Genomic DNA, 16,319 nt, shown 5'->3' with positions numbered 1-16,319 from the left:
GAACCAAATGAACAAATGAAGCTTGTGCATCAACACATCTTTATACCTCCCCCCAGCACTTCCCCGCCCCCAGCCATTTTTAAGAATGGAAAAGCAATTATTTCTTATTGTCAACCAAGTTTGTGAGAATTGGCCTCCAAACTCCTTCACCTTACTTCAGAACTCACAGAAAAACCTACATTTGCATCTTAGCGATCCATTTGTTCAGGTAAAAGTCCCCGCTTCCATTCCAACACCCATCTGACCCCTGGTCCATGCTGCAGGATCCAGATGAAACAAAATAGGCACGTTAACTCACTAGCAAACTCCTAAGGCCTTTCAAAAAGCAGAAGCTTGATGCTAAGAAAGGAAAAAAAAAAAAAGCCGAGGCAAAATGAGGGCTGAGGGGATAGCTCAGAGGAGTCAGCACCAAAGGGGGTTGAAGAAGGAAACGACGTTTGCTATCAATATAAGCAAGAGAATGAGAGCTCAAAAAGGAACATGAAATACTTACTTTTCTGCAGAAGTAAACAGGACTGAGAATCACAACTAGCTCTGAGCCCAAGTTCCCCGAGGCTCCCCACATAACAGATCCCCCCTTGTCCATTGAGGCAGCACGGGGACTGCCAGAACCATTCTCACACAAGCACATTTCCAGCCGGGGTATTTTTCTGCCCTCCCTCCTACTGAACAACCATCAGTTGTCTTGCTGCCCGCCCCCACCCCCATCCCCAGAGTTCTTTGTACTCCAACCATCTTTTCAGGTACATCATTTGCAAGTTGGTCCCAGGAAAGAATGACATTGAGGCTGGAGTTGGCCAGTTCAGGTGACTGAGAAATGTCGACCAGCCTCCAAAAGAGAGGAACAGGAAGGGGCACATTTCTAAGGACACTTTACATTCGGCTCCAAGTCCAAGATGAAGAAATGATTAGCTGGTTTCCATCTGGCTTCAATACTGGTTTGAAATGTGAATAGCTTTTTCCTGTATAGACATTCAATAGTTTAAATATTAAACACGACATTTATTTTTCCTGACTATACAGGCAGAAATAGTGAAAGCCAAAGCAACAACGGTGAGAGCAGACCAGGGCCCAGTGGCAGGCAGACCAGGCTTCTCCTCTACAGTCACTCGCACCAAGGCCAGGGACTAAGCAGGAGTTTCAACAACACAAGGGAGCCCATTTCTAGAAGGCGCTCTAGTGGACACCCATCTGGATTATCTGGCTGCTACAAGGGGAGACCCCAGACTGGCCTTCTGCCAAGTCAGTCCCAATTCATGGCCCAGAAAGACCATCGCACAAGAGTTTTGGTAACCGAGGGACCGCAGACCCGATCCGTGCTGCACAGCTGCTTCGGAGAGAATCACAGCCTCGAGGCTGCAGCCGAGTGATCGAGTGTGAGCACCAAGCCAATGGGCTGCTTCTGTCTGTCTTCTAATCCATCAGGATAAAACTCCTCTGGATAAAGCGGCTGTCCCTTGGTGGACAGCCCCCACTCGGGATTCAGCAGAATGAAAACACTTTCTCAGAACTGCCTAAAGGATGTCGTCACTCTACCACCAAACTGACACGAGCTACCCTCTTGAGCATCAAAGTCCAACTCGAACCATGTAGGTTGGAAGCGTCACTGAAACACCAAGCTTGAACAGTCAGGTACAGCGAATCGAGGCAGAACAGTAGCACAAGGTATGGAGCCTTCCCGGGCTTTCTCTCCCCTGCATTGCTCTTCAGAGGCAAAAGGATGAGCCCCTACAGAGAGGCCGAACACTCTAGCGAGCTGAGTGCACCGGGAGCAGCACGCCAGCTCCCCAACCCCCCCCAAGGCTCAGACAAACATCTGACCTTTCTTCCACCAACTCAAGAGAAACAGATGTCAACTGAGCGCCCTTCTGTTAAGACTCTGTGTCTTAATAGCCAAAACCCTCCTCTCCTGATTTGTTTTCTGAACATCTTGAGGAGAGGAGAGCACCTTTCAAAAGTCTTTCCATGTTCAGAAGATGATAGGATGGGTGACTCCAAAACCCTGACATCCCACTCCTCTCACCCTTTCCCACAGGCAGTGATTTGACATTCCAAATAAGCCTCCTAGAAGACTGCTTGCTCCAAAGAGAAGCTTCCATGGTAAGATGTGACCCCAGCAAGAAGCTGCCCAAATTAAGATTTTGTTTATAAATCACAGGTAGAGATATTATCCCCCACATTTGATACAACTTTCAAGTCCTTAGGCTAAGAGGGTTATACAACCAACAAAAGGGCCTTCCAGAATTGGACACAAGATTTAAACCTGGTTTTCTAAAGTTCCATCTCTTCCTCTGTGCAGCCAGCTGTGTCCAGGCCACTGTAGAGAGGGACCCCTATTTGGTGGGGCTCAGAGAAGACCTCAGTCTGTTGGCAGAAGGCATTTACAGCTCTTGGAGGCTTACTCTGGTCCCCTCCAGGCTCTTCTGTGTAGTTCTTAACACAAGGTAAAGGCTTTGGCTTGTCGGGTAGGAGTTCTGGGAGAGGTTTCCAGAGCACCAACTCCATGGAAGGGCGGCTCCTAAGAAAAGAAATGTGGTTCTTAATGAAAGCTTATGACAAATGGAGCCAAAGGACAAATGCATTTAATGTTTGCTACCTGTAGCTTAAACTTGGAAACTGAACTGCTTCAGAAGGGGGAATGGCTAGCTAGAACAATTAACCAACAAGCGTTTAGCTGACATTTATCAGGGAAGATAACATATCTTCTAAGTACATAAAGAAGAAATAGAAAATACATGCAAGCTGGAAAACTAAGAGGTCATCAAGAAGGGAAGGAGTGAAAGAGGAGCTAGAGGCTGAAGGTTTCAGGAAAGGCTTCACATATGAGATAGCCGGGTAGAGACTGTGCACAAAGAAACAATTCCAGTGGGGAGGAAAAACAGGAGTTGTCCAAAGAGACCAGTGGAAGGCATAGTCCTCACCTACTCCTGGGATTTTTAAGAGACATGATATAAAGAAGATGGAGGAAAAGGTAACAGAGCAGCAAAATCCTCTAGGAAAAGGCTCACACTTTCTTCTAAGCCTTTAAGGCTAAGAATAAACTAAAGTCTGGGCAAGGAAAGTCAACACAAAAATGAGTTTATTTGAAAATTTCATACATCTTCAGGAGACAGAAGTCCCAGGTTCAAATTTGACCTCAGACACTTCCCAGCTGTGTCACAACCCCCCACCCCCATTGCCTAGCCCTTATCACTCTTCTGCCTTGGAAATGAAATTTAATACAGATTCTAAGACAGAAGGTGTGGGTTTAATTTAAAAAAAAATTTCTTATATGAATTATTTTAATATAACATGTATTTTAGATATTGGAGGCAATGATTACCAATTTTTTTTTGTGGTGGCAACAAATTGGAAATTGAGGGGATGTCCATCAATTGGAGAATGGCTGAACAAATTGTGATATTTGTTGGAAATAGAATATTATTGTGTTGTAAGAAATGATGAACAGAATGATTTCAGAAAAAGCTGGAAAAACATACATGAATTGATGCAGAGTGAAATAAGCAGAACGGGGAGAACATGGTACACAGTAACAGCAATACTGTCTGATGGATCAACTATGAAAGCCCAGCCCGAGCTACTTTCAGCAATACAATGATCTGGGACAATTCTGAAGGACTTGGGACAAAGAATGCTCACCACTTCCAGAGAAAGAACTGTTGGGAGTCAGATGCAGATCAAAGCATACTACCTTTCATATTAGCTTATGATTTTATTTGAGGATTTTGGTTTTGTAGGAGTGCTACAACAATGATCAACATGGAAATGTTTTGCATGATAACACATGTATAACCCAGATCAAATTGCTTACCATCTCTTGAGAGTAGGGAGAGAAGGGAGGGGGAAGGGATACAATTTGGATCTTATGATTTTAGAAAACATGTTAAAAATCATTACATGTAATTGGGAAAATAAAAAATCTTTGAATATTAAAAAAAAGCAGAGCTCCCCAATTTCTCCTTTACACTGCAAAGAACAAATCAAGACAGCTAATAGGATGCTAATATTGCTCATATATAAGAGAGCCCTTAGCTAGTCTTGCTGGATTCATGTAACCAGATTAATGAAGGAACTAGAAGATGGGATGATTAAAGTAGGTTTACTGATATCAATATAAAGGAAGAAAACAGGAAAGGTTTTGTGTGACCACAGAAGGGCAGGACGCCCCCCAAGGGAAAAGAATTCAGTGAACTTGACTTTAAACCCTTGCAAAATTCTAGAATGTCACTTACAAAATGAATAATGTGGAAACATGTTTTGTGCGATAATACATGTAAAACCCAAACGGAATTGCTTGCAAACTCCAGGAAAGGGGTGGGGGGGGGGGGTGGGGGGGGAGAAGTGAAGAGGACAATTTGGATTATATAACTTAAGAAAAAGCAAGTGGAAATTTGTTATTAAAATAAAAAATTTGTTTAATTCTAGGATGTATTTTGATTGATGAATGATGCAGATAATAGTTTAGCTAGATTTTAGGAATGTGCTTAATAAAGTATTTTTGTAGAAAATATGAAGAAGTGTAGGCTACATAATATAATTCAGTGGGTGCAAAACTGTTTGAACGGCTCTATGCCCCCAATGTAGTCATTAATGGTCCAAGACCATCTTCACTAGAGATCTCCAGTACAATACCCCAGGAACTAAATGGTCCTGTGCTGTTGAACATTTTTTAATAATAAGTGGCCATAAAGGTCCAGATGGGCCAGCTTGCACATTCAATTATAGGCAGGCCGGCCACCATCTTGATTATTTAGATCCAAACCACACTAGATTTAACCAGATTAAAGAGATAAACTTTAAGTCTAGTATTTGTATTCAAAAAGCAACAAGGTGTGGTGGGGTGAGGACATTTAGGTAGCTCATTGGATTAAGAGCCAGGCCTGGAGATGGGACTCAGTTATGTCCTACCTATGTGACGCTGGGCAAGTTACTTGACCCCCATTGCCTAGCCCTTACCAGCACTGATTCCAAGACAGAAGGGAAGGGTTAAAAAAAACCCACAGAGGATGGGGGAAGAGGCAGCAGTCTGTCTAAAGACCTCAGACTGCTGGTGGACTGTAAGATCAGTGAGTCAAAAGGGAGTTATCACAGCCAAAAAAGCTAATGAGACTTTAGACTGCATTAAGAGACACTGAGCATCCAGGCAGAAGACTTGTGTTGGGCTTAGTGCTAAGTCCTCCATTTTTGATTCTATGCTTTTATAACATGAGAATAAAGATTTGTGGAACCTTGGAGTAGGTATGGTCAAAGAGACAGGGAAGGTTTATCACAAAATTACCACATTAAGCTCCAGTTCTTCATTTCTAGCTGGAGAGGACCAACCTGGGATTTCAGGGGAAAGAGAATTCACGGTGATCTGACTTGCCCCGAGTTGCCCAGCCAGATTCTGAGTCGGGTCTTCCTCATCTGAGGCTGGCTTTCTAGCCATAATAGTGTGACTCCTCTTGAGTGACCACACCAAACACTTATTATTGTACTCCTGGAGCCTTAGGCTGTCTTGGATTTAACTAGCCTGGAGTGTACAACCACTGGCCCCTGTACTCCAGGACCCCAGATTGTTGACATTTTATATGTTTCTGTTCAGATATCCATGCTGTCAGCTAACACTTTCAGTGCTGTCAAGTCTGCTTCTAGCCTTCCCCTCGATACTCACAATTCTTTCTTTGATCTTGTATTTACTGGAAAAGGTCCCTAAGCCTGTCAGAATTGTGTTCCAGAGGAGGGCAGAACTAGGGTGGTAGGAAAGTAGAAAAGCTATAGGGAGATCCACCCCCCAAAATCTCCAAACATATCTAGAAAACACACTAAGCCAAATCCTCATCAGGAAATCCAAAGGAAAAAAAAATCACAGCATTCATTTTCCTAGCTAAGATTAGCAGAGGGAGACAGAGGTCTGTGGACACCTGGTACAGGATCTGGCTAGTAGCATACATGGAGGGGCATTCCAGCACTGGGAGGGCAAGAAGCATCCCTTCTTGGGTTATAGCACAGAGCAGGTTAAGCTTCTGCACAGCATGGAAACAGGTGCCAAGGAGCAATTCTGTTGCTCGCAGCCAAGTACGGGTCTGGAGTAGACTGAAGAGGGGACCTAAGTCTAGAGGGCAGCTTCCAGGGTAGGCTGATAGGTCACTAGTCTTGGGCTGTGTACTGAAGAGGTTCCAGTGCAGAAACAAGCAATATCAGTATGGCTCCGAGCCCAGGAACAGAATGGGACCTCAGCCTAATAACGAAGACAGGAAATTCAAAGCAAGGGGTAAACCTGCAGTTCTGTACTGAGGGAACAGCGTTTCCCAGCTGGCCAACAATGGCCAAGTACAGCAGGAGTCTATTGAAACTTCAGAGTGAGACCTTGCTCAGACTCTAGACCAGGTTGGCAACTTGCAGAACTCAGACCAGGGCAGTGATCAGACCACTTGGGAACACTAAAATCCCAAAGTCCCCAGCCTGAGCTGTCCCCTGAGAGCCTAGAATGACACAACACTCAATACCCCATGGAAGGATCAGTAGGATCAGGCCAGACTTTTCTTCCAGGACTATGCAGAGCCGGGCTCTAATATAAAGTCTAAAAACAGGAAATAGGCTGGAAGAATAATAAGCAAACAAACTAATCTTCTTATAACAAGTATCATGGTGACAGGGATGCAAAGAAACAAACCCAGAAGAAGAGAATGACTCCCAAACATCTTAAAAGCTTCAAAGAAAAACACAGCCTGGACACAAATTCAGCTAGAATTAGTGGAAGAGATGAAGTAGGAGTTAAAAAGAATTTTAAAATGTGTTTATAAATGAGAGCACTAAAGGAAAAAAATTGAGGAAAAAAAGAGAACTATGGAAGAAACTGGAAAAGGAATGAAAAATATGACACAATAGGTATAAAACCTTGCCCAAGCAACAAATATCCTCAAAATCAGAATGGACAAATATTGGAGAACCACAGTCAGAATCACACCCACTTAAGCAGCTAGCACTATAAAAGAGAGTAGAGCTTAGAATACAAGAGTCTAGAAAGCAAAGGATAAAGGTTTATTAGCAAGAATGACTTGTACAGCAAAACTGATTATCATTCTACATGGGGAAAAAAATTGAACCTTAATGGAACAGAGGACTTCCAAACATTTCTAATGAAAAGACCCGAGCTATGCAGAAACTATGAAGTACAAACATAGAAATCAAAAGAAACATAAAAAGATAAACTTAAATGAAGAGACTAACCAAGGATCAACTAACTGCTTATATTCTCATATGAGGACAGGATGCATGTGTCCCTTCTGAAACATCAGAGGTCATACAGAAACATACAGAGTCTTTTTAGGCAGACCTGGGAGTAGTTCTGTTATGCCCTGATCTTAATAGAAGAATGGAAAAGGAAAAGCATAATACACTGGGAGGAAAGAAAGTTAGGGAAAATTATCTTGAATAACTAGGTGTGCAAATTAGTCTATATGAGCAAGTAAAAAGGGGTGGAGAGTGGCAGATACTTTCTTGTGCCTCACTTTCATCTAAACTTGTCAAAGAAGGTAAGAATGAATATACACAGCTGAGTACAGAAATATAATTCACTCACCAGGGAAACAGAAGGAAAAATGGAGGAAGGAAAATTAAAGGGAAAACAGATTAAGGGAAGAATTAGGCCTAAGCAAAACAAATTCTAAAGATCTGTATAGCTCTTTTTGAGGTGGCAAAGAACGGCAATTTGCATGGATGTCCATCAATTAGGGAATGCCTGAACAAGTTACTGTATATAATAAGTGTGAATGTAAAGGGATGGTTTCAGAGGAACCTGAGAAGACTTGTATAAACTGCCACAGAGTGAAGATAACAGGACCAGAATTCATACAATAACAACAGCACTGCAAAGACAAATGGCTTTGAAAGACTTACAATTTCTAATCAGTGTAATAACCTATGGTTCCAAAGAACTAATGATGAAACCAGTTGCCACCTCCTTACAGAGAGGTGAGCTACTCAGAGAATAGAAAGAGATCTATTTTGGGGGGCAATGCCAAAATTTGTTTTGCTTGACTACTATACATTTGGAAACAAGGATTTTATTTTTCATTCTTCTTCAATAGTGGTGGAGGGAGTTGGAGGGAAAGAATGTAGATTTTTGCTGATGGAAAAATAATTAATTTAAAAAACAACTTGTGTCTTCTGCAGAGAAGAAGGAGGTAAGGCCAAATTTTTTCCTTTTCAGAACTATTTTAACTATATTTTAACTTTTAACTAAAAATTAACAAAGAAAATTTCATGAAGAGTCTGAGAACCTGTCAAAGACAATGTATTTTAGAAATAATGTTTCTTGTAATTACTAAAAGATGAAAAATAATTCTTAAAAGATTTTAATCACATCTGAAGCAAAGTGAACCAACCAATAAGCACTTAGTAAGGACCTACTATTTGCCAGGCACTGTATTATATGCTTGCAATATTAAGAGAAAGAATGAAACAATCCAGAAACAACTTAGGAGAGTTGCTATCTTCCAAATGGATAGGATGTTACTATGCATATTAATCCCAATGATGCATCATGTTTCTCTTTCTGACCTGGGTTCAGGATAGCTTTTATATGAGGATTGTGTGTACATGGTAACTTCCTATCTGATCAGAAGTAGAAAAGTTGCCAGAAGGACAAGAGTGCTAACTAATCTCCTGAATGGCATCAACTGCTACTAACAACCAAGATGCCAGCTTACTACTCACTGTTACTCAGGTAGGCCCAGGCCCAGGGCTCAAGAAAAGAGCAGGGAAATCACTAAAAGACTGAAGACAAAGCTGGAGAACAAGATGCAAGAATCCTGTAGTCCTACAGGTGAGAGCTAACTGGAAGCCTTGAGAATGAACTTACATGGACTCGATTATTTTCTTTGTAAGGACTTCATCAAACCCCCTCTTCAAGCCTGTCTTCAGAGTGTCTGATAGAACAAGACTGGGCAGGTCACTGATGCGTCTGTCAGCTTCGACTTCTTCATCTTCATCAATTATCCTGAAGGGATCAAGGAGGGACATTTTATAACCAGCCAAAATGATGAATCTGCAAAGCTTGGAAAGCTTTATGGCTATTCTCATGTACAAGAAAGACCCACTGGAGGGAGAAGGTAACATGTACAAAAAACATCATTCAATGGGTATTTTAGAAAGCTTAGTAAAAAAAAAAAAAAAATCTGTGTTTTTTACTGTTCAATTGTAAAGTCTGTGTACCCCTCAGTTTCTTATATATTATAGCAGTAAAATACTTTTGTTGATTAAGGGTAAAGAGCAAATCATGCCATTTTAGCTTAGTTGTAAGAATTAATGAGCTTCCTATTTCTTAAGCTCTCAGAAATTCCCCAAATCTGTTAAGTGGGAACAAGCCCTTATGACTCAGCAGAGTCTTGCTGCCCCGCCAGCAGCAAGCATCACACACCATCTTTACCTGTCTTCGATCTCCTGAAGCTTCCTTCGGGCAGCCTCACACTGCTGCTCTCCCGTTGTCTGATCCATCTCCTCACAGAGAATATCGAACATGCCTGATGCAGAAAGGCCACCACGGCACTCATGTGCCCCGGGGCCCTCAATACCCTGATGGCCACACAGGAGCCAATTACTGGGACTGGCACAGAGCACGGCTTCTGTCAGTCTCTTCTTCCTTAGGGGACAACTGGAAAAATAAAGTTATTCAATAAATACTAGAATATTTTTAAGTTTGTTGCAAATTAGAGAAACTTCTCAGATTTGAGACTGAAACAGAAGTATCTTGTCGGCATTAGGACAAGGTGAAAAACAGCTCAACATCTTCTGTCATTCTGACACCCTTTGTGTGATTTCATTCTACAAGGCCAGAGGAAGAGCATCCACGTTTGTAATCATAAGTGGTCACAAAAGCATTGAGGGCATCAAGAATCCTGAGCTGGCTGGGCTCCAGGATTCCCCAATGCTGATCTCTGTTTTTACCAAATCACCATAAAGGATGCCCCCACCCTAGGCAGAAATGTGCTGGAAAAATCACTTTCTCCCAAAGCTGCCTCTGGGCAGCCCCCACTGGCAGGGAGCTTTTTTTGATCTCAAGCCTGATGGTTCCCCTTGAGGCTCTGCCCTGTCAGCCAAGCAGAGGAAGTCTCCCTCATGAAAAGACAGCATGCCCCTCCTGACACTTCTCCAAACTGCATAGCCCCAATTCCTTTAACTCACTCTCCCGTGGCAGAGACTAAAGGCCCTCCCTCGTTTCCTCATGCCTTCCTCTGGACATACTCCAATTTATAAGCAGTATCCTTTCTAAACTATGGTGTCCGAAACAGGATACAATACTTGAGAGATGTCATCTGGCCAGGACAGAGTACAGATGGACTATATCCCCTGCCCCATTCCTAGAAACTCTGCCTCCCTTAATGCAGCCCAACATTACGTTAAAATTTTAGCTTTTTTGGCTGCCACCTTCTGTGAGGCTTACAGTAAACTCAAACCCCCAGATCTTTTTCAGACAAACTGCTGTCTAACCAGGACAGTCTAATCTTGTACTTATGAAGTGGATTTTCTGTACCCCCATGTAAAACCTTACATTTACCTCTCCTGGATTTCATAGTCAGTCCCGTGCCCTATCATCCAGTTTGGTGGCACCTGCTAATATGATGAGTTTTCTACCTTATCCCAGACCTTGATAATTTTTTTAAATTTTTCTTTATTCCAATAACAAATCTACACATGAGTTTTCCAAGATTACATGATTCATCTTCCAGACCTTGATAACTGAGCAGCATCCCAGGGCCCAGCACAGTCCCTAGTGGAGACCCTGCTGAATTATGATTCTGATCTTAGCCACTCAACCAGTTCTGAATGAATACATTGGATCTATTACTGTTTAGCCTATATCTCACATTTTCTCTACAACAACAGTATGGTATACTTTGTCAAATACTTGGTTAAAAGCTAGGAAAACTATAGCATCCCCCTCACTGAGACCAAGTTAGTAACTATCACAAAGGGAATATGCTCCCTGTCTTACTGACATGGCTTATTCACTTACTTGTGCTGAGAGCCCCTGGCATTCTCTCTGATCACTGCTGCTGTACAAAAGCCTACCAACCGTCCTGCTGGATGGGGAGACAGAAGGGGAGAGCCTGTTCCTGTTCTCTGAGGGCAGGGAATGGATTCTTCATGATGGCTCATGTTCCAAAGCTTCCAGGTGTTAGTAAGGTAATTTGATTATTTCTTCCAGAGATGTCAAAAGGCTGCCATTTGGGCCTCTATACTAGTTGGTCCCTAATTCTTGGTGTCCCTTTTTTCTCTGCCTTTCCAATCTAAAAGAATTCTCCTGTCTCTGTCTTGGGCCAAGACATTATCCTAAGTTGGTATTTACAAAAGCCAGAGACATCATGTTCAATTAGGACTTATGCAATGTTAAGAAATGGGGTTTCCCATTTCACAGACCTTAAACTGGGCACAGACTAGCATTGCTAGTACCCAGTTTAAAAGATACAGGGTCAGCCCTCTAGGCCAGACACACACACACATTCTTAGCTTGTTTTGCTGCCCTGTTCCTAGATCTAATGATACTGACAAAGCAACATCAAGTTTTCTTAGGGAAAATTCCTGCTCTTTGACTAAGATTGAGAAGGCTAACAGAAAAGTCACTAGTGATCATCATTCAGGAATTGAAAAAATTTGAAAGGAAAAACATTCTTACCTAAATCATAATGGTAGCACTGTATTTGAAATCTAGAAGCCCTGAGTTCAAGTTCTGACTCAGTTCTTTACTAGCCATGTGACTCAAGGGCAAGAGAGTATTTAGCCTTCCTCAGTCTCAGTTTCCTCATTTATACCCTGAGAACAATTATAGCTCCTATCTTTGAAGGCTAGAGAGTTATCTTTGCAAATCTTTAAAAAGCACTAAAGAAATACTATTACATTGCTTCTGCCATAGTTAAGGCTTCATTCAAGGCCAGCAGCACTTTCATTTTACAGATGAAGAAACTGAGGGAGAGAATGGTGAAGTGACTTGCTCAGCTTCATATAATTAGTAAGGTTCTAAGGTAGAATTTGAATCCAGACTACAAGTCCAAAGATCTATCCACTACACCCCACTGCCTAGTTTTGGAAAAGAATATTAGTTTATTTTTCCCACTTAAGTTGGTAACATAAGAAGCTTACCTTTAAGCTTAAAGCAAAGTATAGTCTATTTAATATAATACATTAAAGTATAGGCAACATGGTGAGTGGACAGATTGCTGGGCTTGGCACCAAGAAAACTAGGCTTCCATTGGGGCTTCTGATACTTAACAGCCACGTGTCTTTGAACTAGTCCTTCTTACCTTCTCTGGGCCTCAGGAAATAAGTCAGAGGAGTAATTGCATATGGCTAGGTGAAAAACAGAGTCGGGTGCCATATCCAGCCTCTCACTCCATGGTTTTTAACTGTACTCTTGAATCTTTGTGTCCATTCTGATCCCTCTAAACTAGAAAGGCTACAATTATCTTTATCTCACAAAGATGATACAAGGATGTATGAACTCTACAAACTTAGCAGAAAGAGCAAAAGACTAGAGTTCAGCCCGAGTTCTAGGAGACATCGCTTTACCTCTATGCCTCAGTTTCTTCACCTGTAAAATGAGGGGATTGGGCTATTTAGAAAACACAGCTGTAATTAAGAATCTCAAGTAGAAACAGAAATGCTTTAAAGGCCTATCAACCCAGAAAGCCAGAGGGAGGAAAATACATTTTAAGTTTATATTCAATTGCAGCCTGGAGGAACTACTCACCTATCATCCTCCTCTTCTCGTTTGTGTTTCTTTCTATAGTGGACTGAGATTCTGTCAAGAGAAGAGAAATTCGCTTAGTTAAATAATCTTTCATAAGATGCAGCAAATTAAATGTATGACAGCTTTTCCCCCTGAGTATCTGAACTCTTATAGATGTATGGGCATCTACACAGATGACGAAAAGGTTTAAGCATCCAATCTTCTTTTGTATTTCATACTGTTCTTGCTCCTTCCTTTCCTTTCCTTTCCCTTCCCTTCCCTTCCCTTCCCTTCCTTTCCCTTCCCTTCCCTCCCCATGGGCTGAGACAAGTATTTATTTCATCTGTCTCCACAGTATTAGACCCCTTGGTGGAGGTCTCCATGGGTCATCTGGGAACCCCTGGGTCAATCCATGAGCATTTATCCCGGTCCCAGTTTGGGGAAGGCCCCGCTGAGAAGCTGGGAGGTAAGATAATAAATGACAAGTCTCTATCCTCAAAAAAATTAACAGTTTAACACAATGAGCACATGAGCAACTAGAAAAAGTTAAATCAAATAGCAATAAGTGTTTCGTCTTTAATGCCCTTATCACAACCCAGCCTGAATTGTATTTATCTAATCAACCAACACACTCTGCCTGTGCCTATTTATGTGTGACAGATGCAGAAGTAGTAAGGTGGTACAGCAGATAGAGAGCTGGGCCTGGAGTCAGAAAAACCCAAGTTCAAATCCTCCCTCAGGCACTTATTACTAGGCTGCATGATCCTGGATAATAATGGTAATAGCCAAAGTTTATAGAGCACTTTTAAGATTTGCAAAGCACTTTACATATATTATCTCACTTTATTCTCACAACCACCCTAGGAGGTAGGTACTACAATTATTCCCCATTTTACCCGAGGAAACAGGCAGGGGTTGTCTGTATCCTATTTTGTAAAATGAGAATTACCATAGCACCCACCTGGCAAGGTGGTTGTGAGGCTAAAATGAGATATTTATATATATATATTTTATCAATATTTATATACATATTTTATCAATATTTATCAATTACATGTAATAAAAAATTTCCGCACAAGTTTTGCTAAGTTATATGACCAAACTTATCTCCATCCCTCCCTTCCCTTCCCCCCCTCCTGGTACTGGCAGGTGATTTGATCTGGGTTATACATGTATTATCATGCAAAACACTAAAATGAGATATTTTAAAAGCACTCTGCAAATACTGGGGCATCTATAAGTGCTAGATATTCTTATTATTTCTCTATCCACTCCTCTCTACCCCAATAAACTCTGAGGGGAGCAAATGATCACTCTCCATCTCTGAATCTGTCCAGTACTTAGAAGATTCTCTTGTATCTGGTAAATGCTAGTCTACTAGTCCCTAAATGCTGATATCGGATGGCTGGGAGATCCCAGGAAGGAAAGAGGACTTCTAGGAGAGGACAAAGCAGAAGTGGGAAATCAGGGAAGATGTTATAGAAGGGAAACCTGCCCTGGGCTTGAAAGAAAACTACCCACAAATGATGGCATGAGGGTAGGAGGCCAGATGCAAAGGTCTGGAAATAGTGGATTGTCCAGTTTGGCTAAAGTAATATGAAATGAAGCCTTGAATGCCAGTCCAGGTCAAGAAGTTTATGATCTTTCTCTGAACATTTTAATTAGGGGAGTGGCATGGTCAGTCCTGTGAAATGGATTCACATTTTGATAGCAGAACACTCTGATCCTAACTAGCTGACCCCCTGTGACCTTGGACAAGTTACTTCCCCCTTGTCTGTCAAACATGGAGGCCTCTAGCCAAGGACCCTGGTAACCTTTTAAATGTTATAGTCTTATAATTCTAAGGGAAAACAGAAGGCAGAAACGAGGCAGGTGATGAGAAGGTGACTGCCCCAGTGAGACTGTAGCAGAGCAGCAATGAGAAATGAGGCAGAACAGAGCCTGGGCAAAGGGTTAGCCCCACAGCCCTATGGAGGAAGTGAAGGACAGAGAAAGGGAGCAGAGATAAGCCTGGAGGAAATTTAGAGCATCACAGACTTAGGACTAAGAAGGACCTTAGAGATCATCAACGGAAAAGGGATAATGTGGGCAGGCCACAGGTGATCAGCGGAAAAATCAAATCTGGTCTGGATACTTTCTAGCTGGGTGACTGTGGGCAAGTCATCTGCAATGAGGATAGTATCATTTAGCTCCCAGGATATTAGGAGGGTTATATTTGTAAAAAAGTGTTTTACAAATGTTAACTGTTATTATTCTAGAATCTCACAGGGGTATTGTGGGGAAGGGAATTTATAGTTTATAAATGCTATACATGTAAGGTCTGTTATTTCCCCAATCCAGGTCCTAGGATGCCAAATTCAGGATCCTTCCCTAGTAATTTTTCTAGGAGGGTCAGGGCTGCTGGGTGAGGGATGGGGGAGGAAGGTTGATCTCAAAGGTACAAGTTGGATGTTCTGCCAACCTGTACTCCAGGATCAAGCCAAACAACCTTTGCCTTGATGCCCATCTTATAGGAGGTATTGATGACCTCAAGTCAGCCTTCCTTCATCCCTGAGAAAGTGGAGAAAAGTGGGAAATCAGAGCCCCTCAGGCCTATGGAGGTGGGAAGTTGGGGGGCACAGCAGAGAAAAGAGGTCTTTGGAAACATCCTCCCATTCCTCCCAACATAGCCTATAAGGAGAGGCCCAAGGGGAAGAGCCTGCATATAAAAGCATTAGGTGCTCATCCAGAGATTAGGTGCAAGGGCATCTGCAGGTTAGAACCTGAGAGAAAGGCACAAGATGCAGAGCAGGGGGAACTCCATGGGGTAGAAAAGCTCCTTGTGGGCAGGGCTTGTTTTCCCTACTTGATTGATTCTGGTATTCCCAGCCCAAAGCCCTCTTCCTGGTCCACAGAAGCTGTTTAAATCCGAGCAGAGAGGAAGCCCCCAGAGGAGGAGGCTCCTCACAACCCCGGGAGGAAGGTTGTGGGGGAGGCAGAAGGAAAGGGTGGAGTAAAGGTGGGAGGCGAACAGACTCAGGGGGAATAGAAGGTGGGGGGAGGCCTCGATGCCCCCCCCAATATGAGAAAGGGGGAAGGTCCAGCCGGACCTTCCTAGGGAATATAAGGAAAACGAGGACGGAGGGGGAGGGAGAGGTCAGTAGGTCAAGTAGCAGTAAGTGCCTACTATGTGCCAGGCAGTCTCTGTTCTCAAGGAACTCACCGTCTAATGGGGGGAGGGGGAACAACATGCCGACAGCCATATACACACAAGGTACTGGCAGTGTAGACAGGCGATAACTGCTAAGAAGGGGGCACTAGCTGGGCGATAGCCCAAGTCTGGAGGAGAGGGGCTAGGGAGACTCCCAGACGGGAAGACATATAGGACGGCTGGCCAGACGGTCACTCCGGGGTGCGGAAGCACAAGGGGAAGGGAGACAGAAAGGAGTAGGGTCCGGGGAAAGACCCCCGCTGACACAAATAAAAGGAGGACCCCTCGGGGCAGGAGACGGACCCGTTCCCGGGACAGGGAGCAAAAGGAAAAGGAGGGACAGGGCAACTCAGGGACGCGAGGCGGGGAGGAGGGGGGGAGGGGGGGCGGGCAGACAGACCCTCACCCCCTGGCACTCCC

At 43.0% G+C, this 16,319-nt stretch overlaps 1 protein-coding gene across 1 annotated transcript in view; it reads right to left on the bottom strand.

Annotated features, from left to right (window-relative positions):
• Nucleotides 1–1,871: 1,871 nt before the first annotated feature.
• Nucleotides 1,872–16,319, bottom strand: part of CCDC117 (coiled-coil domain containing 117) — a 17,303-nt gene continuing 2,855 nt past the window's right edge. The window contains exons 2-5 of the mRNA XM_044685478.1: nucleotides 12,731–12,781; nucleotides 9,413–9,637; nucleotides 8,846–8,983; nucleotides 1,872–2,518 (exon numbers count right to left, since the gene is read on the bottom strand). Of these exons, the coding sequence (XP_044541413.1) occupies nucleotides 2,272–2,518; nucleotides 8,846–8,983; nucleotides 9,413–9,637; nucleotides 12,731–12,781 (661 nt within the window). The 3' untranslated portion in view covers nucleotides 1,872–2,271. The remainder of the gene's footprint in view (nucleotides 2,519–8,845; nucleotides 8,984–9,412; nucleotides 9,638–12,730; nucleotides 12,782–16,319) is intronic.

This window comes from Gracilinanus agilis, chromosome 1 (genome assembly GCF_016433145.1).
Source record: "Gracilinanus agilis isolate LMUSP501 chromosome 1, AgileGrace, whole genome shotgun sequence".
NCBI lineage: Eukaryota > Metazoa > Chordata > Mammalia > Didelphimorphia > Didelphidae > Gracilinanus > Gracilinanus agilis.
Note: the sequence above shows the minus strand (reverse complement) of the source record. Positions and strands in the feature narration are given on the sequence as shown.